At 42.9% G+C, this 26156-nt stretch overlaps 1 protein-coding gene across 3 annotated transcripts in view; it reads right to left on the bottom strand.

Moving 5' to 3' along the window:
* Positions 1–26156, bottom strand: part of TAOK3 (TAO kinase 3) — a 155796-nt gene that overhangs the window by 39843 nt on the left and 89797 nt on the right. For 2 of the 3 annotated variants that reach the window (XM_070400093.1, XM_070400094.1), the window contains exons 10-13: positions 17275–17368; positions 15503–15584; positions 7190–7357; positions 4613–4819 (exon numbers count right to left, since the gene is read on the bottom strand). In XM_070400093.1, coding sequence (XP_070256194.1) covers positions 4613–4819; positions 7190–7357; positions 15503–15584; positions 17275–17368 — 551 coding nt within the window. The remainder of the gene's footprint in view (positions 1–4612; positions 4820–7189; positions 7358–15502; positions 15585–17274; positions 17369–26156) is intronic. The other variant, XM_070400095.1, reaches the window with a different exon arrangement.

The following is a 26156-nucleotide window of genomic DNA, read 5'->3' as shown; positions in this document are numbered from 1 at the left end:
AAAATAAAATGGGATAATAAGATAATGGATAGAACATTGTTTATAATATAATTTAGTGATATATAGGCTTTACTAAGATTCTGGACCTGGACTCATACAAAACTGGTAAATCTTTTGCATAACAATATCGATTGCTTTCTTTCTAAATAATCTTTGTGGTCACAAATGATGATAGTCTCAGAAGTACACCACCTCCTTTAAGGAAGGACATACTGCTGGCAGTGGTCTTTGGCTGTCAACTCTTTGAGGAACTGCTTTGGCTGTAGAGGGCAGCCTTGCCAAAGTTCATACTCTCTCCAGGCTGCTCATTTCATTGACTGATCTCGGTTGGGGCATCAAGGCCTGGCCATTCTGGCCCAATTCTAAAGAACCATTTTAACTCCAGAGCTCCCTGGGAAATTGATTGAGGCTGCCATTGGGCCTACATCTCAGTTCAACTTTGCCTTCTGATAAATGTTGCTTCCTTCTCTTCCCTTCCAGAGGTATTCATCCCAAAAGAAATGCCTAATAAATTTTAAAAACCTGTTGTGATAAATCATCTCAGCTCTACTTCCTGGAGAATCCAACCTGTGACATCAATGTTACTTACATGTAATATATTGTACTTATCATCCCATCTACATGGAGAAAAAGGGACTGATCACAGGAGTGGCTTTTCGAAAACAAAACAAAACAGAATAAAACAAAAAACCCAACCCTTTTGCAAGTGAAATCTTAAGTGGAGTCCAAATATATTATGTAAGAGATGAAGCAGAACTTGTCCTGGGTGAGGTGTGGATAAGGCTTGCTCCCGAGGTACCTCTACAAAATAGCATGAGGGTCACATTAGAGATTTGCTTCTTTAAATATTATAGGAATTGAAGCACAAAATTTTAGAGCTGGAAGGGATCTTTGAAATCATACAGAACAACTCCTTATTTTACAGATGGAGTAACTGAGGCCCAAAGAGGTTTGTGACTTATCCAAAGTAAAGAAAAATTAACAGTGGCAGATAGAATTATAAACTAGTTTCCTCATTCCTGTAGTCCATTATATAAATTTTTTCACTGAGAGTTTCGGATCCTATTTCATTTATGTTCTTAAGTGAAAAACTTTTAGGAATTCAAATGAACCAACAAATATAAACTAAATATTTTTTTGTTTCTATTGTGTTTAAAGATGAAATATTTTTAAGCACAGGCATACCATATTTAACATTAAGGTTTCATATATAATATGTTGTATTTTATAGTCTGCTTATATGTATTTTCCTCTTTTTATTGTGGTAAAATACATATTAAACTTACCATGTTAATAATTTTTAAGTATACAGTTCAGTATATACTGTACTGAAACTCTATACCCATTAAACAATAACTCCCCATTTCTCTCCTCTCCCGAGCCCCTGGCAACCACCATTCTACTTTCTGTCTCTATGATTTTGACTACCCTAAGTATGTAAGTGCAATCATACAATATTTGTCTTTGTGAGTAACATATTTCACTTAGCATAATGTCTCCATGGTTCATCCATGTTGTAGCACATGTCAAGATTTCCTTTCTGTCCTAGCTGGTTTGGCTCGATGGATAGAGCATTGGCCTGTGGACTGAGGGTCCTGGGTTTGATTCCAGTCAAGGGCACATGCCTGGGTTGTGGGCTCAATCCTCATTGTGGGGCATGCAGGAGGCAGCTGATCAATGATTCTCTCTAATCGTTGATGTTTCTGTCTCTCTCCCCCTCTCCCTTCCATTCAGAAATCAATAATATCTATAAAATATTTCATTTCTTTTTTTAAAGCTGAAGAATATTTCATTGTATGTATGTACCACATTTTGCTTATCCATTCATCCACTGATGGACACTTGGGTTGCTTCCATGTTTTAGCTAATGTGAATAATGCTATTATGAATAGGGGTGTACAGGCATTTCTTTGAGATCCTGCTTTCAATTCTTTTGGGTATGTACCCAGAGTAGAATGAGTTAACTCATTCAAAGTTTTATTTGAAAAGGTTTTTCAATTTTCTTCTATCACATTTCCTCTATCTCATAAGAAAAAAAGAAATAAATTACATAACTTAATTCTACCTGACAAACATTTGTGTGTGTGTGTGGACCAAATACAACTACCTTTTACTTCAAAATATAAATTAACATTTATTCTTCTTAAGTGATTGCACCAGGGAGGAAAAAGTATTAAAGGACCCACATCATCACAAGAAAGCTCTATACCAGCATGCCAAAATTAAAAGGAAAACCCTCAATGAATTTGAGACCAGGGTCTTCTTTCTTTTTCTTTTAAAAAAAAAAAAATTATTAATTTTTTACAGAGAGGAAGGGAGAGGAATGGAGAGTTAGAAACATCGATGAGAGAGACAGGGATGGAGAGGTAGAAACATCGATGAGAGAGACAGGGATGGAGAGTTAGAAACATCCATGAGAGAGAAACATCGATCAGCTGCCTCCTGCACGCCCCCTACTGGGGATGTGCCTGCAACCAAGGTACATGCCCTTGACCGGAATCGAACCTGGGACCCTTCAGTCCACAGGCCTATGCTCTATCCACCGAGCCAAACCGGTCAGGGCAAGGGTCTTCTTTCTTATTGATTATACCAGTAGCATCTTTCTTCTAATTTTGGGTTCCCATTTAAGAGGTCCTGGAGGAAAAAAATCCAACAGAATGTCTCTTCTTTTTCTATCTATACCCATGGAGCCTCAGAGGAAATAGAAAGAGCCAGATGTCAGCATCCATGCAAGCTCCTTCCAAAAAGAGAGCCTCACAAAACCTTCTTTTCTACCCTTCAAATATATGCTCACTTGCCTGTATTCAAAGGCCAGCTGGCAATGCTGAACTCTTAGCACGTTTCTACATCTGTCTGATATATGCTTTTCCATGGCTTTCTGATTACCTGGGTCCTTGCTGTCTGTCTGGTCTTAATTGACTCTCCACGTAGCTCACGAAGCTCTAACCCCTCTGACCTTTCCCCTCTTCCTTGAACATATAAAGTTGTTTTTGTCTCTAGTACTTTGCACATGTTGCTTTCTGACTCACCCCCATTGCTCACCCCAAGTTACCTAACTTCCACTTGTCTTTAAAGTTTTAGCTTAAATGTCACTTTATTAGATAGGCTTTCCACTACTTCCTGCTAGATTAAATCCTCCTTTTACCCAGAGCAAGTTTCATAATTACATGATATAGTTATTAGTATGATTATTTGCTTAATCTCCCTTACAGATAATAAGCTCTATGAAAACACTATGTCTGTTTTATTTCCTCTGTATCCACAGGGCCTACCATAGTTCCTGGCACATAATAGAGGTCCCCACCAGTATTATTTTAATAAATGAATAAGTTAATCAATTCAGAAAATAAATATGTATCCCTCCATTATTCACAGCCAGGGACCAATATATTTTCTCCTGCCCTTCATCCTTACCTGTTTAATTTTCGTTTCTTCCCAAGAATAATGCACAACAAATAGAAGTCTAAGTAAAAAAAAATTCTTTAATACGCTCTCACTAGAATTAGAATGTGCTTGTTGCTATTTATTAAAACAAGTACATATACACCTCAAATATACCTAATAAGGCCTTAGCCAGTTTGGCTCAGTGGATGGAGCATTGGCCTGTGGACCGAAGGGTCCCGGGATCGATTCTGGGCCAGGGCACATACCTCAGTTGCAGGCTCCTCCGTAGCCGGGGCCCTGGTTGGGGCTCGTGCAGGAGGCAACCAATCGATGTGTTTCTCTCACATTGATGCTTCTCTCTGTCTTTCCCTCTCTCTTCCATTCTCTCTGATAATCAATGGAAAAATATCCTCGGGTGAGGATTAAAATATATATACCTAATAAGAACAAAATTATAAGGGATTTTTTCCTCTGTAATTCCATTCTGTGAACTTATTCCCTAAGGTCACTCAAAACACTTCTGGGAATTCTTCCAAAAAAAAATTATTGATAATTCTGTGAAATACTCATTTTACAGAAATTGCTTTGAAAGAAGCTTAATTTTTTTTTCATAAAGTATTTCAACTTATGAACCATGATAGGCTTGTATGAAATGAGGATCTTTAGCTGGAAAAGTAAAGTAAAAATAAAAAACAGAATCATTCTTTCAAAAATGAGAATATAGTATTTAAGGTGACAGAGAATCAGTCTTAGAAGAATTAGAAACAATAAATACAAGGAACAACAGAAAAGAGCAGAAAGTGTTTCTAAAACACGCAGTATGTTGGGAATATCCATTAAGAAGCAAACTCTGCAAAGGCATTCTTCTAAAAGGGCACACCCAAAGGTTTTACACAGGAAACTCTCAAGGTGTGCAGTATTAAGGTTATTGGTTTAGAGAGGGACTTACTGGTTTCTTTGACTTGGAGATTTGTGGATTTTTAAATTTTTCCTTATTGATGGTGGTAGACTTCAGAGTAACAAGGAGAGGAAGATAAAGAAATAGGCACAGATGTAGCTTACACAGTCCTTCATTACCTTTTTACTATAAGAGAACGTATCCAGTGCTAGGTTTAGTCCCGTGCTTCTGTTGTAAAAGGTAACTTAAATATCTGGATGCTAAGTGACCTGAGGTGGCTTCACGATGATGGACAAAGCCTAGAGCTCTGAAGGGGACTGTGAAACCTACCTTCTTGTGTACAACAGAGGAACTGGAATTTACTGTGCTTTCGTCATCATGCATCATGACAAGTTCAGAGCTGCTCTCATCCATGACCTCCTGCATGCTATTCACACTGCTGCTCTGGCTGCCTGTGCTCACAGACATGCTTGGGATAGAATGGTTGCTCCCCAGGCTGTCCATTTCCCTGCTCAGGCTGATTCCATGTTCGCTGTCCTATAAAAACGGGGCACTCGGGTTAAAAAAAAATGACTGGAGATAAAGCGCCAATCCATTGACTAAGCTATTAAGCACACTCAATTTTGCAGTGCCAGGTTGCTTTTCTGCCAAATCTGCAAAGATAAACTTTTTATGTAGTGGCTCCACTACTCCCCCACCATTTTCAGACATCTCAAATTCACTCTATGCCTTCCCCAGGGGCCATTCTGGACATGAGTCATAAGGCTCCAAATGCTGCTATCCCAGGGCTTTCCCCTGTCATATGCAACTATCATATTATTGTATTGCTATTTAATAAGCAGAATCAGGCCAGGTTTGTAAGAGACCTCCAGGAACGTCAAGGTGCTAGAGAAAGACTGCAGGCGACAGGTGACCTCAAGGATATTTGCAAATATGGCAGTGGTCACTTGAAACTAAAATAGAATAAAAAGAGTTTTCAGAGATTTGACAAGCAATATACTCCTTTGCAAGTCATTATTGAGTAACTTCATAGCTAAGCAGGGATATTATTAATTCTACTGTCCTGGATAGGTAATTAAATTCTGCCTCCCTTAAGCAATTCTATCATGCTTACTTCTGTAATCTTATTAAATATATCTGTTAAATAATACTGGTATTCATCACTACTAGTCTAAAGACTATTATTTGAGAAGTGGTAAAATAATCAGAACATATAATTTATCCATCACAATGGGATAACTTTTGATATAAGATTAAATAGTATAATTAAAGCAACTTAGTTCCAAATAAACATTATTTTTGAAGAAGCATATGTACATATATAACTTTAAAGAATTGTTACTTGGTCATGTAGGAAGTCACTGGCATAGGTAGGTAATGGGGTAATTGAAAATGTTATATAATACATTATATTTTTAAATAGATTTATTTTCCCATTTAAGGAGAATCATTTGTATATATGTAATCACGAGAGTTTATAATCCAATTCAGCTTTCTGAATTTTACTTTATAATTATCAATGTAATAATTTTGTTTTATTTTATATCAGAAAGCTAAAGTAAGATTCATCATTCCTTTCCTCCTCTTGATCTAGTTTTAGATAGGCTAATCCGTGCTCAAATACTCTTGCTCCCATCCTAAGCACTTCCTGAGATCCCACTTCTATAACTATATCTCTTTCCTCTGTCTTTGATGCCTCTGGCTTGGCTCCTTCCCCTCTGCATATAAATCTGAAAATCCCTGCCCTATATTCATGTACCTCTCTACATACTGCCCTTTGTCACTTTTCCTTCTCAGCCAAATTTATAAATCTTAAAACATCCAACTTCTGCTGTCTCTATTTTCTCACTTCCCATTTATTCTAAATAGTAATTTTTCTATTTATCCTAACTATTCTCGTAAAACTGCTTTTATGAACGTCATCCAGAATGCCCTACTTGTAAAACATTAACATTTTTTTTCTGGTATAACTTGACCTCTCGGCAGCCTCTGATGGCACTGGCTGTTCCCTCCTTGAAACTGTGTACTCTCTTAACATCTGCGAGGCCTTTACCTCCTAGGTCTTCTTTTTCTTACATGGAATTCTCCTTCTACAATCAACTCCTTGATTAATGATAATTTTAGAGCTCTTGATCCCCAATCAACTACCCCTTATCAGACTTCTTTCCTATGTTCTGGATTTGTATATCCCAACCAATTGCTAGACACTGTTCAGGTGTCTCAATTGTCATTACCCTTGTCCCATCCAATCCTTCTCAAGTTATTTGAATGGGAAACCAGGAAGTTCTCTCTCCTTTGAAAACTCCACCTGTATACTATGCCAGTGGCATACGATGCTAGGCCCTTAAACTCCATAGGCACCTAACTGAAATAATTTTAAACCTACTCTTTCTCCTTGGTTCCTTCTGTTCTGGGTATTGACATACTCATTAAGGTCCTAGCATTATCAAATCTACCTCTACAGTGTTTCTCAAAAGTGTTTCTTGTTCCCCATTCCTTTGACACTGCCCTTTTTACTTCGTGCATGAACTAGTCACTCAATGAAATCCATCTTACATTCTGTTGGTAGGATAATCTTTCTAAAGGAAAGCACTTTCCTGAGTCTAAAATGCCCTATGCCCTCTGTCAAAAATCACCCACATCATGTCCTCCATACAACCTTCACCAATCCCTACCAGCAGACTTATCTTCCCACTATGGATCCCTACATGGTGATATACCTCTAAAGCATTTTTCAAATTTTGTCTTATGTAAGAGTTTTTTCATGAATGTCTTTTTTTTGCAACTCTGTGTCTCTTAAGACAGAGAGCATCCCTTACCTTTTTTATCCCCTTTATAGTGCCCAGTCTAGAACTTTTTCACATAGCAGGCACTCTATAAGTGCCTGCTAAAATAAATTGAACCTACTTCTTCATCCTCCTGTGATTCATGCAAAGGTCCATTTCGTGTCTCTTGGAAAAGGATTTTTTTCATTTTGCGGTATTGTAGGTTATCTAGTTCACGAACAGCATCTTTTGTCCTCTGTATGAGGTCAATTAGGACACGTAGTGGCCGGTCTCGTCGGACAAAGTCATGCTAATTGAGGGAGGAGAAAATAGCAAAAAATAATAATGAGAAACATATTTTTAGGTGCAAGATATAGATATAGTAATAAATGGACATAAAACAGTTCTATGGATTTTGCAGAAATAACAAGATATGATTTTCATTCCATGTAGTCCCTCATATTGCATTAATCTTAAAAAAGATAAATATAATGCTTTTCTCTTCTTCAAGTCCCATTTTGTGGACTTTGTCCTAGAGTTTACTTGAGAACTCTTGATGTTTACCTCATCTTACAAGTATAACAATGACTATAATTTTAAATAGTAGCTGAGTGGCTTATAACTTTTAAATCTGAAGCTATATGGCAAAGCAAAAGCAATGCAGAGTACAGACTATTCTCGTTATAATCTGCCTCAATCCTACTCCCCACCTTACACTACTGTTGTGTATATTTTGTTTTCTATTTCTGTGGTCATATATAGTGTATGACTGAAAATGTGATAGCTGCTCAATTTATTCAGAGGTCAGAATTCTGGCAACTTCATCTCCCCTTTGAAGAGTTGTACAACCAGGAAAAAGGTAGAAGGGCCTCCAAGGAGTGAAAATATCTGCCCCAAAGTCCATAAACTTTTCTGGGCATAAGTGGCCCTCACTTTCAATATTGTCAGTCATCTCTAATACATATTTCAGTTTCCTGCTTTCTCAGCCTATAGCAGATTAGAAAGAGAGAATAAAAGTGGGAGAAAGAGGATTGAGAACTTTAAGAGGTAAGGTTATTTGCTGTTCTCTGACAGCTTGACAGTAGAGAAAGAGAGAAATTCCATGATTAACATACCTACCACCAACCAAATGAAAATGAACAAAGGTTTCTGGGCTATTTGAAAAGGCACAATGCCCTCATATAGTTGTTTTATACTCCAAGAATTTGCAAAATACTACTGTTTTTGAGCCAGCAAGAAGTGAAATTATGTTCATTATACATTCTTTAGAACAGTGGTTGCCAACCGGTGGTCCGCGGACCACTGGTGGTCCCTGAGGTCCGAAAGGTTGGAGACCGCTGCTTTAGAAGGTAGAGAGGCACATCTTATATTTTAACACAGACAATGATCAAAAGTGGGAGGAAGAAGTTTTGTTTTTTAAAGGAAAAGGTTCAGTTATGTGGAAAATTCACTTATGTGAAATTATAATTTAAAGATAATGGGAAAATGGGAGAAATGTGGTAGGCCTTAGATGATGGAATGGATTTTACTTCTTTGTAAGTTTAACAAGATATAACGAAGGAACAGGACTATTGTGAGGAAAAAAAAATCTACATTTCCTGTGGTTCTTCACCCTGACTTTGCTGTCAGGGAAACTGGCTTTTGCTCCTGCTTTTATAAAATATCTCTTCCTGTGCAAAGAGTCCTTTCTGAAGATCCCCGGAAGTAAGTATAGTCTGCACATTTCAAGATGAGAACGAAAGGGAGAGAGGAAATTATCTTGCTACTCCTGTGCTTCAATTATACAAGAAGAAATAGTTTTTTAGTAAATTTGAAGCTATAACTTAGGGGCAAACCTGAAACTTTATAATAAAATAAAAGCATTGCTAGAGTATAGAATATTCTTGTCAGAATCTGCCTCAATCCTCCTTCCCTCCCCACACTACTATTGGGTGTATTTTGTTTTCTAATTCTTACATAACAGCAGCTCCTGCCATTCTTTGTCCCTGTGTCTGCTTTATTTTTCTATAAATAATTTATCACCACCTGACATTATACCATCACATATTTATTTGTTTTTATACTCCTTCATTAGAATATAGGTTCCATGAGTTCAGGAGCTATCATTTTCTTGTGTACATTCATATTATTTTTAGTGCTTAAAACAGTGCTTGGCACACAGCAGACAATCTATAATAATAAAATCGTAATATGCTAATTAGACCGGATGACCTTCCTGATGAAGCCAGGGCTGCGAGGGAAGCCCGGGTCCCTGGTGCTGGAGGGAAGCCGGTGCTCACAGCCAGGAGAAGAAAGGCCTTCTCTTGCTCGAATTTCATGCATCGGGCCTCTAGTTAGTAGATATTTGTTGAATAAGTGGTGAGGCTCATTTGATTTGGCTCCCCATATCAAATAAAGACTAAATCATGCCCTGACCGGTTTGGCTCAGTGGATAGAGCGTCGGCTTGCGGACTCAAGGGTCCCAGGTTCGATTCTGGTCAAGGGCATGTACCTTGGTTGCGGGCACATCCCCAGTAGGGAGTGTGCAGGAGGCAGCTGATCAATGTTTCTCTCTCATTGATGTTTCTAACTCTCTATCCCTCTCCCTTTCTCTCTGTAAAAAAATCAATAAAATATATTAAAAAAAAAAAAATAAAGACTAAATCAAACTAAATCAAACCAAATCAAATAAAGATCCAAACATTTACTGACAAAAAAGTTTTCTTCAGGTATATCTTTAAACATCCTCTGCTCCACGTGTTCTGCTTTGTTCTTCAGGAATAATAGGTTGGCCTATGTTAGATCTCTTTTGTCTTCTATATGTGTCATCTTTTCTATAATAATCTTTAGGATTTTTTTTTCATTTGCCTTTAATTTTATTTCCCTAAGACTATCTACCATGGGAAACACCCTAAGTGGATTTGCTTATTATATTAGTACTAAAGGCCTGGTACACGAATTTGTGCATGGGTGGGGTCCCTTGTCCTGGCTGGCAATCGGGGCCAATTGGGGCTGTCTCACGCAGTCCTGATTGGGGCCGGCTGGCTGGCCAGGGGGAGGGACTGCAGGAGGTTGGCAAGCCGTGGGAGGTTGCCTGTGGGAGTGCACTGACTACCCAGGCGCAGCTCTTGCGTTGACCATCTGCCTCCTGGTGGTCGGTGCACATCATAGTGACTGGTTGAAACAGTCACTTAGGGTTTTATATATATATATATATATATATATATATATATATATATATATATATATATATACGAGAGGCCCGGTGCACAAAAATTTGTGCACTCGGGGGGAGGGGGGAGGGGGCCCCTCAGCCCGGCCTGTGCCCTCTCGCAGTCTGGGACCCCTCGGGAGATAACGACCTGCTGGCTTAGGCCTGTTCCCGGGTGGCAGAGGGCACGCCCAATCCCTAGGTGCAGCCCCTGGTCGTGCTCAGAGCAGGGTCGATTGGGGAATTGGGGCGCCGCCCCCTGTCATGCAAGGAGCAGGGCAGATCAGGAAGTTGCGATGCCACCCCTAGTCACGCTTGGGGTAGGGCCGATTGGGGAGTTGGGGCACCGCCCCCTGTCACACTCAAGGCAGGGTCGATAGGGAGGTTGTGGCGCCACCCCCTGTCATGCACAGAGCAGGGCCGATCAGGGGGTTGAGGAGCTCCCCCCGTCACGCACAGAGCAGGGCCCATCAGGGGGTTGGGGAGCTCCCCCCTGTCACGCACAGACCAGGGCCGATCAGGGGGTTGAGGAGCTCCCCCCTGTCACTCACAGAATAGGGCCAATAGGGGAGTTGGGGCACCGCCCCCTGTCACACACAGAGCAGGGCGGATCAGGGGGTTGGGGCGCCGCCCTCTATCACCCACAGAGCAGGGCCGATCAGGGGTTGGGGTGTCGCCACTGTCACACTCAGGGCAGCGCTGATGGGGAGGTTATGGCTCTACCCCGTCATACACAGAGCAGGGCCCGTGGAGGGGGGGTGGGTTGGGGCGCCACACCCTGTCACACACAGAGCAGGGCCGATCAGGGGGTTGGGGCACCGCACCCTGTCACACACAGAGCCACAGGGCGATCAGGGGGCTGGGGAGCTCCCCCCTATCAGGCACAGAGCAGAGCTGATCAGGGGGTTGGGGCGCCTTCCCCTGTCACAAACAGAGCAGGGCAGATAGGGAGGTTGTGGCCCCGCCGCCTGTCACACACAGAGCCGCAGGGTGATCAGGGGGTTTGGTCGCTGCCCCCTGTCACGCTGATCCCGATGCCGGGAGGCCTCGTGGCTCCACTGATCCCGGTGCTGGGAGGCATATTACCTTTTTACTATATAGGATAGAGGCCTGGTGGACGGGTGGGGGCCGGCTGGTTTGCCCTGAAGGGTGTCCTGGATCAGGGTGGGGGTCCCCACTGGGATGCCTGGCCAGCCTGGATGAGCAGATGATGGCTGTTTGCAGCTGGTCACACCCCCTTCAGGGTGGGGGTCCCCACTGGGGTGCCTGGCCAGTCTGGGTGAGGGGCTGAGGGCCATTTTCAGGCTGGTGTGTGACTGAAGCTCCCAACCTGTCCTTTTTTTCTTTTTTTTTTATTCTGGGCCAGCTTTAGCTCTGAGGTTTGGCTCTAGCTCTGAGGCCTTGGCTGCTGAAAGCAGGTATCTGGTTTGTTTGGGTACTATAATTGTAACACTGTTGCGGTCCTGCTCATTCCAGCTCTGAGATCCGGGCTGGCTGAAAGCAGGGATCTGCATTTGTTCTATAATTGAAACAATGTTGCGGTCCTGCTGGCTGAAGCCCGGCTGGCTGAAAGCAGGTTTCTGGGGTTTTGTTTAGCTTCTATATTTGTAACAGTGTTTCTTAAACTGCAAGCTCAGAGGCTGGCAAGGCAGGTGGGGAATGTTGGCTTCCTCCATCACTGAAGCAAGCAAGCCTCCTGTTCGCTTCAAGCTGCCTGGCTGCCGGCCGCCATCTTGGTTGGCAGTTAATTTGCATATCGCCCTGATTAGCCAATGGGAAGGGTAGTGGAGGTACGGCTAATTACCATGTTTCTCTATTATTAGATAGGACTAGAGGCCCGGTGCACAAAAATTTGTGCACTCCGGGGGAGAGGGGGGTCCCCCAGCCCGGCCTGTACCCTCTCGCAGTCTGGGACCCCTCGGGAGATAACGACCTGCTGGCTTAGGCCTGCTCCCGGGTGGCAGAGGGCATGCCCAATCCCTAGGTGCAGCCCCTGGTCGAGCTCAGAGCAGGGCCGATTGGGGAGTTGGGGCGCTGCCCCCTGTCATGCACAGAGCAGGGCGGATCAGGAGGTTGCGATGCCACCCTCATTCACGCTCAGGGTAGGGCCGATTGGGGGGTTGGGGCACCGCCCCCTGTCACACTCAAGGCAGGGTCGATGGGGAGGTTGCGGCGCCACCCCCTGTCATGCACAGAGCAGGGCCGATCAGGGGGTTGGGCTGCTGCCCACTGTCACTCACAGAGCAGGGCCCATCAGGGGGGTTGGGGCTCCGTACCCTGTCACACACAGAGCAGGGTCGACCAGGGGGTTGGGGAGCTCCCCCCTGTCACCCACAGAGCAGGGCCCATCAGGGAGTTGAGGAGCTCCCCCCTGTCATGCACAGAGTAGGGCCGATCAGGGGGTTGAGGAGCTCCCCCGTCACTCACATAGTAGGGCCGATAGGGGAGTTGGGGCACCGCCCCCTGTCACACACAGAGCAGGGCGGATCAGGGGGTTGGGGCGCTGCACCCTGTCACACTCAGGGCAGGGCCAATGGGGAGGTTATGGCTCTACCCTGTCACACACAGAGCAAGGCCCGTGGAGGGGGGTTGGGGCGCCACCCTCTATCACCCACAGAGCAGGGCCGATCAGGGGGTTAGGGCGCTACCACTGTCACACTCAGGGCAGGGCCGATGGAGAGGTTATGGCTCTACCCTGTCACACACAGAGCAGGGCTCGTGGGGGGGAGGGGTTTGGGGCGCCGCACCCTGTCACACAGAGAGCAGGGCCGATCAGGGGCTTGGGGCGCCGCACCCTGTCGTACACAGAGCTGCAGGGCAATCAGGGGGTTGGGGAGCTTCCCCCTATCGGGCACAGAGCAGGGCTGATCAGGGGGTTGGGGCGCCGCCACTGTCACGAACAGAGCAGGGCAGATAGGGAGGTTGTGGCCCCGCCCCCTGTCACACACAGAGCCGCAGGGCGATCGGGGGGTTGGGGAGCTCCCCCTGTCACACACAGAGCCGCAGGGCGATCAGTGGATTGGGGAGCTCCCCCCTAGCAGGCACAGAGCAGGGCTGATTAGGGGGTTGGGGCGCCGCACCTTGTCACACACAGAGCCTCAGGGTGATCAGGGGATTGGGGAGCTCCCCCCATCAGGCACAGAGCAGGGCTGATCAGGGGGTTGGGGCACCTTCCCCTGTTACGAACAGAGCAGGGCGGATGGGGAGGTTGTGGCTCCGCCCCCTGTCACACACAGAGCCACAGGGCGATCAGGGGGTTTGGGCGCTGCCCCCTGTCATGCTGTTCCCGGTGCCAGGAGGCATATTACCTTTTTACTATATAGAATAGAGGCCTGGTGCATGGGTGGGGGCTGGCTGGTTTACCCTGAAGGGTGTCCTGGATCAGGGTGGGGGTCCCCACTGGGGTGCCTGGCTAGTCTGGGTGAGGGGCTGAGGGCCGTTTTCAGGCTGGCAGGTGACTGAAGCTCCCAACTGCTCCTTTTTTTTTTTTTTTTTTCTATTCTGGGCCAGCTTTAGCTCTGAGGCCTCGCTGCTGAAAGCAGGTTTCTGGCCTTTACCTTCTGTATTTGATACAATGTTGTGGTCCGGCTGGCTGAAGCCCGGCTGACTGAAAGCCGGTTTCTAGGGTTTTGTTTAGCTTCTATATTTGCAACATAGTTGCTTAGAGTTGCAGCTGAGAGGCCGGCAAGTCAGGCGGGGAACGTTGGAGTCCGCCATCACTGGAGCAAGCAAGCCTCCCTGCTCGCTTCAGTGCATGGCTGCCGGCCGCCATCTTGACTGACAGTTAATTTGCATAAGGATATGCTGATTAGCCAATGGGAAGGGTAGCGGTCGTACGCTAATTACCATGTTTCTCTTTTATTAGTGTAGATTGCTTATGATTTTAATGTTATGTTTTAATTTTTCTACTCCATTTCTTTCTTTATTTCTGCCCACTTGCTTTTTATATCCTTTTGTTGTCTATTGCCTCAAAATTCAACTTTGAATCCTTGTAGTATATTCTTCTTTGAGGTTTTGCCCCCCTTAATTTTAATACAGTCCAAAGTTACTACTTTTTCCCTTTATGGTAATGCTTTTCATGCCCTTTTAAAATATCTTTGCTTACTTCAAAGTAATAAAGATACCACTTTATCTTGTATTATGATGTTTTGTTCTGGTTGCCATTTTTCCCTCTAGATAGAAATGTGGAGCTGTTGCTAAGACATACAGACTAGCTCATATCTAGAACATGTGATGGCTCTACACCAAATGAGAGTTAGGTAGAGTTCTCTGCCCTGTTACTTCTGTCACCCTATTAATGTGGCCTGTGACCTATATGAAAAAAAAAAAATTTTACTTTTGGGTGGAAAAACTAGTCCACTTCAGACCTACCTCTTCAGGAACACTAAAAGCCAGAAAATGATAGAGAAATGTTTACAGAGTTCTAAGAAAAAGAAAATGGAAACCAAGAATTTGTGACCTAGCCAAAGTGGCCAACATCTTTAAACTTCACTAATTTAGGCAATACAATCCTTCAGAGTTTTTGTTAAAACAAACAAGAGTGGAACAACATGCATACAGAAAAAGGTTGAAGAAATCTGGACTATTTTGTGGCAAAGAAAACGTATTTATATTTTAAAAGATTTCCACATATTTCACTAATATAGACAGAACATATCACCTATGTATAAGGTCTATAATAAAATGTTACATGAAAAGAGATGCTCAAATATATGATGTTTAAATCAAATGAATGCAGTTAACATGGTACTTGTCATCAATATGGACGATGGAATGCTATGCTAACTTCACTGCCTGATGATTTGGCAACAACCTAAGTGAAAAATCTCCGAGTTGTCATTTAAACCATTGGCAGACTCTGTCCTGAAAGTTTGTACAGATATTAGCCATAGGAATATCACAATAATGAACAGAGCAAAGAGAAATATTCTTTGTCAAAAGTCAAAAACGGGGTTGGGTGTAGGGAAAACTCTTCATAGGGAATACATGTATGGCACATACATTGAGACAATCATGCTATTTCTATGGCTAGCTACTATCTCTGGATAAATGACAAGGCAGCACCTTCTAATCCAGTTTGTCATGATGAGCTGCCACAGGAATGATTTACTATGTTCCACTACAACGTGACTTTAAATTCCCCTCTTAAATAGAAATTGAAAAAATTATTTTATTAACCAATGTCACCCCAATAAATTCAATAAAAATAAATACATACATAAATAAATAAGTTTAAAAGATGAAAAAAAGAAAAGAAAAACTTACCCGTAATAGTTCCGCTGACGTTGGTCTTTCCTGAGGTATTTTCTGTAAGCAGTAATCAACAAATCTTCTAAAAGAGTCAGTCCTGTGTGTGCAAATACATTAAAAGAAAAAAATATCAAGGTTTGTAGAACACATGGCTTACTTAAAAAATTTTTCATTCCAGGGAAAATTTTACATTTTAGATGTTTAATAAAACATTTTTGGAATATCAGAATTAAATTTTCAAGTTTATGACATCTAAAATTAATTATTTTGGCTAATGAATGTGGATAATTCACGTTAATCAACACATAAACATTTCTTAATATATAATCAAGGTCAAATCATAATATATATAATCATAATATATATATTATATATACATATATATATATTAATATCAGAAAGTGAAAATACTGTATTTACATTAATAGTTTTAAACATATTTTTCTCCCCAAAGATTATAACTCTCATAAGTCTCAAGCCTATATTTTTCATGACCAGTTGGTAATGCCTCCATCACCTACAACCTATAACCAGGAAGTACATTTGAAGCATGAAAGTCAGAAAATCTAGGAATATGCTTCCTGGATGAAAATACTTCCTGTCTTGAAAATTCCGTTTTGTCTACTCTTCTTTAAAATTGCCCTTTTTCTAAAACTCTTTGGCCCAAATAGTTATCAAAATGTCATAATGGCCCTGGCCAGCATGCTCAGTGGTTAGTGGTTCTCAACCTATGGGTCGCGAACAATGAAAATACATCCTGCATATCAGATATTTACATTACGATTCATAACAGTAGCAAAATTACAGTTATGAAGTAGCAACGAAAATAATTTTATGGTTGGGGGTCACCACAACATGAGGAACTGTATTAAAGGATCGTGGCATTAGGAAGGTTGAGAACCACTGGAGAGCATCAACCTGTACATGGAAGGGTCATGGGCTTGATTCTGGTCAAGGGCACATACCTGTATTGCAGGTTCTATCCCCACTCCAGTTGGGGCACATATGGAAGGCAGCCAATCGATGTTTCTCACATGTTTCTCTCTCTCTTCCTCCCTACTCTCCCAATCCCCTCTTTCCACTCTAAAAATCAATGGAAAAATATCCTGGGGTAAGGATTTTAAAAAAATCATAATGTTTAGCAAGGAACATTACATTTTTGGAATATAATATATGTTCTGTCTCAATAGATTTAAATATACATATAGTAAAGAAACGGCACCTGGAAAAATAATGATATCAAATGGTACTTTATCTCTGTTTAGAAGTGGTAAGAGCTGAAATGATCAATACAAGACTATCTTGACTTGAGACTCTAGTTGTTAGGAAGGTGGCAGGGCATGTTTCCTGTAGAATTTCAGTTACTATCTACACACATTAAGAACACAGTAAAAGCCACAGTGAGGGCAGAAATAAAATGTGTGTGTGTGTGTAGTATGTATGTGTAGTTAATGCCAACGTCACTCTATAATGTATGATGAAGAAATGAAATGGGATGTGTGGGTGATCTGGGTGGCTAGGTGGGTGTCCTCCTCCTCCCTCACTGATCCACGCGCGTCCCTCCCAAAGCTGTGCGCTCCGTGGAAGAGGACGACCTTCCCCCTAGAGGAGAGGACTGGTTTTTGGTCAAGGGTATATGAGTAGCTGCACTCCCCTGCTAGAACCTCCAAACAAGCTCTCAAGAAATTAAACACTTTCCAGGTCAGATATTTAAAATGAAATGTAATGAAAGTGGCAAATACATATGGCAATTTTCCTAGAGATTTAAAATCATAGCAGAATCTTACCATTCATTAGACTGTAATGTTGGGGAGTCATTCTGGGCAATGTGATACAAGGCACTCATTGCATTCATGTTGAAAAGAGGGGGTTTCCGTTCCGCTGAAAGGAAAAGAAACATGATAAAGCAGCTCTTGAAAGAAATCAGGCAGATAGGGAAATAAGAAACTATGAGCAAAGCTTTGCTGCTAAACTGATAACTTGTTACTGTCATCATGCCACATAATCCACTTATTTTAATCGCTTAGGTCAACCTAGAATAGCCATTCAAAAGAAGCTGCTGAACATCTTAATGTACACTAGCAAAGCTCCTAACAGATCCATTCTAGAGAGTGAAAAAAATTTTATTATGTTTTTCACATATCTTCAACAGGCTAGTCTTTGCCTATCTTCTCACAATAGGTATGAATATTGTGAACCCTGAAAAGGGGGCTATGTACAAATCCTGACAAGCTCAGTGACCAAAAGTTACCACACACAATGATGATCCGAAGTTACCACACACGATGATGATGTGATCATAAATTACTAAGCAGGCAGGGCATGGTGGGTAGTCAAGCCCTAGACCTATAGCTTCCGTAGTGTAAGTGAGCCCTGTCCATTGTTCTTGTGCATCTATATTGACATACCTTTGAAATGCCAAAGTAACCTTCTCTTCTAGACCCCCTTGGAAGCTTAACCGCCCTCACAAGAGCAGGTACACCAAAACTCTTATCTTATTGCCCCCATCCCACTGTTAATTACTGTAAATGTTAACTAACCTATACCCACCAATGTAAAAGAAGTATGTGTTTCTACGTTTTGCTTTTTATCCAATACCAGAGATTTCCCCACTTTGTTTTCTCCTGCCTCCTTAATCTACCTTCCTTATGTTTTCTTTCATATAATCTTCCTTATGTTTTCTCCTTTGATTCTAAATGTATAAAAAGAACTGCCAAACTGTCATTCTCTGGAGCATTTTCTAAATCCATTGAGATTTTGCTTCTGGGCATATCCTCAGTTTGGCTTAAATAAACTCTAATAAATTCATGACATTTTTCTATAGGTTTAGACGTTCTTATGTCAACAACATCATGTGTATGTGTTTCAATTAAAAATGTGTATTCATTGAAAAAATTCAGAAGGCACAGAAAAGTAGAGTGAAAAAAATATTATAAAATGGAACTTTTTTTTTTGAGAGAGAGAGACACACATCAATGTGAGAGAAACATCGATCGGTTGCCTCCTGTATGTGCCCAGACTGGGAATAGAACCCCCAAACTTTTGGAGTAGCGATGATACTCTAACCAACCTAGCCACCTGGCCAGGGCCTAAAATGGAACATCTTAAACATCACTAACACAGTATGAGAAATAAAATAATTCAATTCCATAAACACTGTTTGAAGGATCACGTAGGCCAGAGAACTGATATGGGATGGGGTAGAGGGGACTGGGAGAGAGGAGGAGGAGGAGAAGAAATAAACAAGGCCTGGTCCATCCTATTCTAAAGAGAAGCGCAGTGAATCAAATATTAATGGAAGATTTACTCTATCAGAACCTGCCAGATCTCTTCTTTGGAATTCCTACAGCTCTCTTTTAGTTTACTGCTCATTTGGCATGTGCTCACCTATTGCATTTACATAAACAAACATTTTTTTAAAAAGACAAGCATAAGCTCCAAGAGCAAGATCTTATAACGCAAATACTTTTATTATTTTATTTATTTCCTGAGAATATGTAATAAGATGCTATTTACATATCAGGTGCTCCATATGTTGACCAAAGGAAAGAAACAAGGTTCTAGCTGAGTACAGTTAATTTTATGCCATTTACTAATTATTATGTCATAGGAGATAAATCACTATCTATTCTACTGTACTTATTTTATGCTAATGGATTCTTTATATAGTCCCAGTTTGTAATTCATCATCTGATCTCTAGTTTCACCAGGGCATTTTGTTTTTTAAGCAAAGATTCTCTATTAACCACTTTTAAAATGGTGAAGTGGGGGGGAGAGAGGGCCATTTACTAGTATAGCAGTGTCGACAATAAAAATAAAGTAAAAAAACGGTAAATTAGGCTTATTCTATGCAATTCTAAGAAACAGAACAAGAACTAAAGGCAGAAGTAACAGGGAATACTGCCCCCCCCACCCCAACTTGAAATGAACAAGGTTGACAGTAGTGAATTTTAAGTTATTGGCAATACGCAAGCAGAAGGCAACAATACTTATTCATCTGTGATACTTTGGAGGGGCTTCTTATAGTCTTGACTAAATGATCTCTGACACCTTTGAAAGTGTCTACAATTCTACAAATATTTATTAACCTCTCAACAGGATAGTTTATACGCACCAAATAACTACCAGTATTATAGGGACATGAACTCTTAATAAGTGGAAGTTTGAAAGTTGCATTATAGATACATGGAATTATATCTATTTCTAATGTAGAAGAGAAATAATTAGTACAGGTTTGTTTTATTTTTCAGGAGGTTGACGCTAGAAAGTTTCTAGAGCTTGGCTTTTTGACAACTTCTAGTATTTAAAGCCATCTAGAACTAGGATCACATCATGCAACCATCAATGACTTCCCATCATTCTTAGGACAAAGTCCAGATCCTTAAACATAGTTTATTGACCTTTATGAACATGACCCTGGCTAGCTACAGCACTTCAGTTTGAGAAACAATCTCCCCCACCCCCACTCTCCTCATGTAATCTTTTGCTTCACTGAAAGAACCAAGCTCACAGCCTCTCACACATGCTGCTTTCTCTGTCTGGACTCCCTTCTCACTCTTGTTCCCTAAACTTTATCTGGTAATTCTTGCCAATCCTTCAGGTTTTATCTTAAATATCATTTCATTTCTGCATTAATTTAATAAATATTTACTCCAGGGTCATTATCCTATCTAATAAAAGAGAAACATGGTAATTAGCCGTACGGCCGCTACCCTTCCCATTGGCTAATCAGGGAGATATGCAAATTAACTGCCAGCCAAGATGGCGGCCGGCAGCCAGGCAGCTTAAAGCGAACAGGAGGCTTGCTTGCTTCAGTGACGGAGGACTCCAACATTCCCCGCCTGCCGCTGCCGGCCTCTGAGCTTGCAGTTTGAAACATTGTAACAAATATAGAAGCTAAACAAAACCCCAGTAACCTGTTTTCAGTCAGCCCGGATCTCAGAGCTGGAGTCGCAACAAAGTTTCAAATACAGAAGGTAAACAAAGGCCAGAAACCCGCTTTCAGCAGCCAAGCCTCAGAGAGAAAGCCGGCTCTCAGCTCCAGTGACAGCCATAGAAGGTAAATAAATGCCAGAATAAAAAAAAAAGAAAAAAAGGAGAGGTTTGGAGCTTCAGTCACCCGCCAGCCTGAAAACAGCCCTCAGCCTCTCACCCAGACTGGCCAGGCACCCCAGTGGGGACCCCCACCCTGAAGCAACAAGATGGCGGCTAATTTGCATACTGAAGGCAGGCGGCAGCAGGCAAGGCTGTCTGTGATCTGGGACCCGGATCTGTGACCCTGCCAGACGGGGGGCAGTGCTTGAGGCTGTCGCGGTCCCAGGACCCAGATCTGTGACCCTGCCAGGCGGGGGGGCACTGTGGGAGGCTGTCCGCGGTCCCAGGACCTGGATCTGTGACCCTGCCGGGTGGGGGGCACCGCGGGAGGCTGTTTGCAGTCCGGGACTCGGATCTGTGATCCTACCAGGCGGGGGTCAGTGCTTGAGGCTGTCCGTGGTCCCGGGACCTGGATCCACGACCTGGTGGGCAGGGGGGGAGCACTTGAGGCTGTGCACGGTCCCAGGACTCGGATCCATGACCCTTCACGGCAGGGAGGCAGCCATGAGCGCCCAGGAGTGACTGCGCAAGATCCGCCTCCTGGCCCAGAAGGTGCAGGATCGCAGGGACAGCCACCGTGGCAGGCCAGACTGACGTCCTCCTGGCCGCACCACAGGGGTTTGCGGATCTGCAAAGCCAAAGGCCTCCGGTGTGCACATCCCACCCTGGTGTGCAAACATCCCCCAGCACACTGTCACCCTCCCACGCCTGCAACAGTTGCAAACCAAGGCGTGCACAAGTTCCCCCCGCCTCTCCACCTCACTTCCATCAACCCAGCATGCCTAACACCCACACAGGATGTGTACACATCCCCTCTGATGCACTCACGTCCTTTGGAGAGTGTCTGGGTGTTCTGTGTGCTGAGGGTGGGCGCCTGTGAGATGACAGTGAGAGGGCAGAGTGGTGATGCCCTGTTCCCATGGAGGCCAGTGCAGCTACGAGATCACCTCTGGGGGGTTAATGCAGGTGCTGAGGCAGGAGCAGGTACAGATAGACACACCTGGTGGGCACGGGCGGCCCTTGCTGAGGTGCCTTCGGTCAGCGTTCAAGATCAAGAGCCCAGAGGCAGAGAGGAATTCCGTCCTCTCAGTGAAACAGTGGGATAGTCGGGGCGACTGTAGAGGAGGAATGTGCACTTTGGGTGCCAGCACCCGTGAGTGAAGGCTGCCCTGACTGAGCCTTGCTTGCTTGGGGCCTAGCGCACTCCTGCCGGGCAACGGGTGACAGGACGTGCTTTTCCGATTTAATGAGAGAAAACATTGATTCTCCTGCTGCCCACGAAGGTGGAAAGTGAAGTGGGGAGACATGTGGGGAATGAGCAAGGTTCCCTGTCTGGGGATTCCAAATCTGCTATTGGTTTCTTTCACCACTGACTAGAGATATACAGGGTGTCCCCCCAAAATGTATACACACTTTGAATACCTACTAATTCCAATGGTTTTAAGCATAAGAAAGGAACAACAATGGGGCTGTTATCTGTTAAAAGTGTGGGCACAAACAGGTAGTTGGACATTCCCTGAGGGGTCTCAGATTGGAGAGGGTGAAGGCCAGACTGAGAGGCCCCTTCTCCCCCCCCCGCCCCGACCCCAGTGCACGAATTTCGTGCACCAGGCTACTAGTATGCTTATAATCACTTCCAAAAGGAAGCCTTTCCTGACCTCTCAGACTAGGTCTCCCATGAGATTTTGTCATTGCAAATTATATTTTTCCTTTCTACCACCTATCACAACCATAATGAATTATTTGTGTAATTTTTTATGTGATGTGTGTCATCTTTGCTAATGTGTCCATGACAGCAGGGACAACATCATTTATGTTCATCTCTGCATTTCCTGTGCTGCACGCATATCTGGTATTTAATCTTAGTGGCCAAAATGAGTAAATGAAGATAAGGCAAACTAAGGCAAAGAGAAACTTTATCAACAAAGAATCTTTGTGCAGCATGAAGTCACAAAGTGACTGAGAAGAAACCAAGTCTTGGGGCTGATGTCAGATACTATGGGATGGGTTCATTCTCTATCAGGATCGAAGCCCTCTCACTCACTGGCAAAAAATATAAAATTCAAGCTGCTCAGAAGAACACTGAATTGTACAAGAGAAACAGCAGGAAAGGGGGACTAAATAAAAAAGAAAACAAATTTAGGAAGAGGACGATGAATGGACAAAAACAACATAACCCAGTTCGATGTTGCTCAGATGTGAAGTAGCATGGGGAGCACCTATAAGCAATGGGCACTCTGTCCGTAAACAAGACAAGATAGTTGACCTCACAATGGCAGAATAGTTCTAGCACAGAGAAGTGTGTGATGAAAGGTATTCCAAACACAGGACAGCTCTATGATCTAGTTTCTGAGAAGCTTTTGCTAAATATTAATTTCAGATGGTCTCACATCTGTTCAAGTCCTCTGCCAGATGCAGCACATAAATCCTCTGAGTCATGGTGACAGGACTCATTGCTAATCCAGAATACTATAGAACAGGGGTTGGCAAACCATGGCCCAAATTCACCTAACAGCCTGTTTTTGTAAAGTTTTATTGGAACACAGCCACACCTATGCATTAACATATTGTCTTTGGCTGCTTTCATGCTATGTAGCAGAGTTGAGTATTTATGATAGAGAAATGTATGGCCTGCAAAGCCTAAAGCACTTATCTGGTCCTTTACAGAAAGTTTGTCAGCCCTCACTATAAAATATAACTAGTGGCCCAGTGCACGAATTCATGCATATTGAAAGAAAATTAATTAGAAGAAATATTTTAATATCGCTATTCGCCCTTTCTCTATAATAGAAGTGTCAACTGAATTCATGATCAACAGTGACAGATCGAAACACATGCGTGTGATTGGCGCCAGAGAGAGCTTTATAAATATATATATATATATATATATATATATATAGAGAGAGAGAGAGAGAGAGAGAGAGAGAGAGAGAAAGATAAACTTGCTTAATTAGACCTGCTTTCTGATTTAGTTAAACTTTTTCCAGCCCAGTGAAGCACCCCAACTTCTCTTTCAGGTAATTGTCAGCAACATAGCAGTAAATAATAACATGAAGCAGATTATTATAGATCACGCAGGGAGAACAAAGGGCAAAATATTTAATATTTTAATATCGCAGCAGTGTTTGACTATATTCTGGGCAGTGAGAAAACCTGAAGTCATTTTCAAGGTCCACCATGTCTTCTTTTCAGTCAGGTCAAGTTTCTAAGCTTTCTAAATCTCCGTTATTTGGCTAATGAAAAGAAAATAGGATTCCACCGAGTCTCCTATCTGCCTACTCCAGGATTTCTGTGAGGATCCAATGAGATGAGGCACGGGAAAACGCTTCACAAACATTTGGTTAAAGCGTAAAATGTTTGCACCTGGCTATAAAGCAATTCGTGTTCCCTCGCCAAAGAAACTCCAAGGAGGCTAGTTGCTAGGGAGAGGAAGCCAGGCGTTGCTATGTGATGTCATTACCTGGAGCCCGCAGCCATTGGTTCCGGGCTGAGCTGCGCTATGGGCCGCATTTTGTGCCATGGGGTCTCAGCAGAGTTGGCTGCAATTTGGTGGGCTGTCACTCCAGGGTGGTGGTGGGGCCTGTGTCCCACTTGGGGGAAGCTTAGTGTTGCTTTGTGGGCACCAGGTCCGCAGTGCCGTTTCTCAGTAAATGGCCAGTGCATGTCCTGGCAGCTCCGGTGTTGAGCGTCTGCCCCCTGGTGGTGAGTGTGCGTCATAGCAACTGGTCAGACGGTCGAACACTTAGCATATTAACCATTTATATATATAGACTAGAGGCCCGATGCACGAAATTCGTGCAAGGGGCTTGGCCCCCACCTGCCGCAGTGACCAGGGATCTCTGCCACCTCTGCCTTGGACCCTGCCACGGCGGCTTCATTTGGAAGGTTGTCCGGTCTAATTAGCATATTACCCTTTTATTATTATAGATAGCTTGCATAGGAGCTTCAATATAAGCAGCAGAACAGAAACTGGGAGTGCTTTTTTTTTTTTTTTTTTAATATATATATATATTTTTTTTTTTTTAAATATATTTTATTGATTTTTTACAGAGAGGAAGGGAGAGAGATAGAGAGTTAGAAACATCGATGAGAGAGAAACATCGATCAGCTGCCTCCTGCACATCTCCTACTGGGGATGTGCCCGCAACCCAGGTACATGCCCCTGACCGGAATCGAACCTGGGACCTTTCAGTCCGCAGGCCGACGCTCTATCCACTGAGCCAAACCGGTTTCGGCTTTTTTTTAATATATTTTATTGACTTCCCACAGAGAGGAAGGGAGAGAGATAGAGTCAGAAACATTGATGAGAGAGAAACATCAATCAGCTGCCTCCTGCACATCTCCTACTGGGGATGTGCCCACAACCCAGGTACATGCCCTCGACCGGAATCGAACCCAGGACCCTTCAGTCCGCAGGCCGATGCTCTATCCACTGAGCCAAACCGGCTTTGGCCTGGGAGTGCTTTTGAAGCCACCTTGTGATAGGTAATCACAATCTCAAAAGAAAGGAAAAGGGTGGTAGCATAAAAAAGCTGAATTAACTAAATTAAAGGAAAAATAATTATTTCTACTAAATTTAAAGACAATGACCAAGTTTCTATGGATGTTCCATGTGTGTTTTATGAGATCAATGTTCAGGATGATCAATTCAATTGAAACTTTTGGACACTGCTCCATTTGGCAAAGCTCATGCTAAATTGTAGCACCTAGCCTGAGCTTTATTCTAATAAGAAAGATCATGCCCGGCTGGTGTGGCTCAGTGGATTAAGTGCCCATGCACCAAGAGGTGACTGGTTTGATTCCCAGTCAGGGCATATGCCTGGGTTGTGGGCTTGATACCCAGTAGGGGGCATGCAGGAGGAGCCAATCAATGTTTTTCTCTCATTGATGTTTCTATCTCTCCCTCTCCCTTCCTCCTTCTCTAAAATAAATAAAAACGTATTTTTTAAAAAAGAAAGAACATGAAAAGGCAACAGATTTCTGATGAACAAATGTTATTGACAACCATAATAATAATTTATACCATTTACTGAGTTCCTATTATATGTCAGGTACTCACTTCAGGTATGTTCATAATTCTCACAATAATGCAAGATAAGCATTATTATTCAAATTTCCCAACTGAAGAAACAGAGGGTCAGTTAGCTTAAAGAATGAAACCAAGTCATGCAGTAAGTGGCAAAATTGGGATTTCAACCCAGTCTGTAATACCCCAAGACCTGTGTTCTTTCCACTAGGCCTCAGTGCCTCTTCAGTAACTTTGCATTTTATAATGGATTAGAGGCCCAGTGCATGACTTTTGTGCACTGGAGGTTGTGGGGGTTCCTCAGCCCGACCTGCACCCTCTCCAATCTGGGAGCCCTCAGGGGAGCCCTCTCCAATCTGGGAGTTTCTGTCTGTCTTTGCAATCATATGAGCGAATTGTCTAAGACCCCAACTCAGTTTGGTTTGTTGCTCACAGAATAATAGAGGAATTTTTTTATTTCTTTGCTTCATTGGTGGAGATTTCCTGGAAGTTTTAGGATATCTTCCCTTTAATTTTTCCTAGACACTCTGATTTTACTTATGTCTCTCA

The sequence above is a fragment of the Myotis yumanensis genome, unplaced genomic scaffold (genome assembly GCF_028538775.1).
Source record: "Myotis yumanensis isolate MYYU_CA2020_CCGP unplaced genomic scaffold, mMyoYum1.0.hap1 SCAF_19, whole genome shotgun sequence".
Taxonomy (NCBI): Eukaryota; Metazoa; Chordata; class Mammalia; order Chiroptera; family Vespertilionidae; genus Myotis; species Myotis yumanensis.
This window is presented reverse-complemented; position numbering and strand designations above follow the sequence as displayed.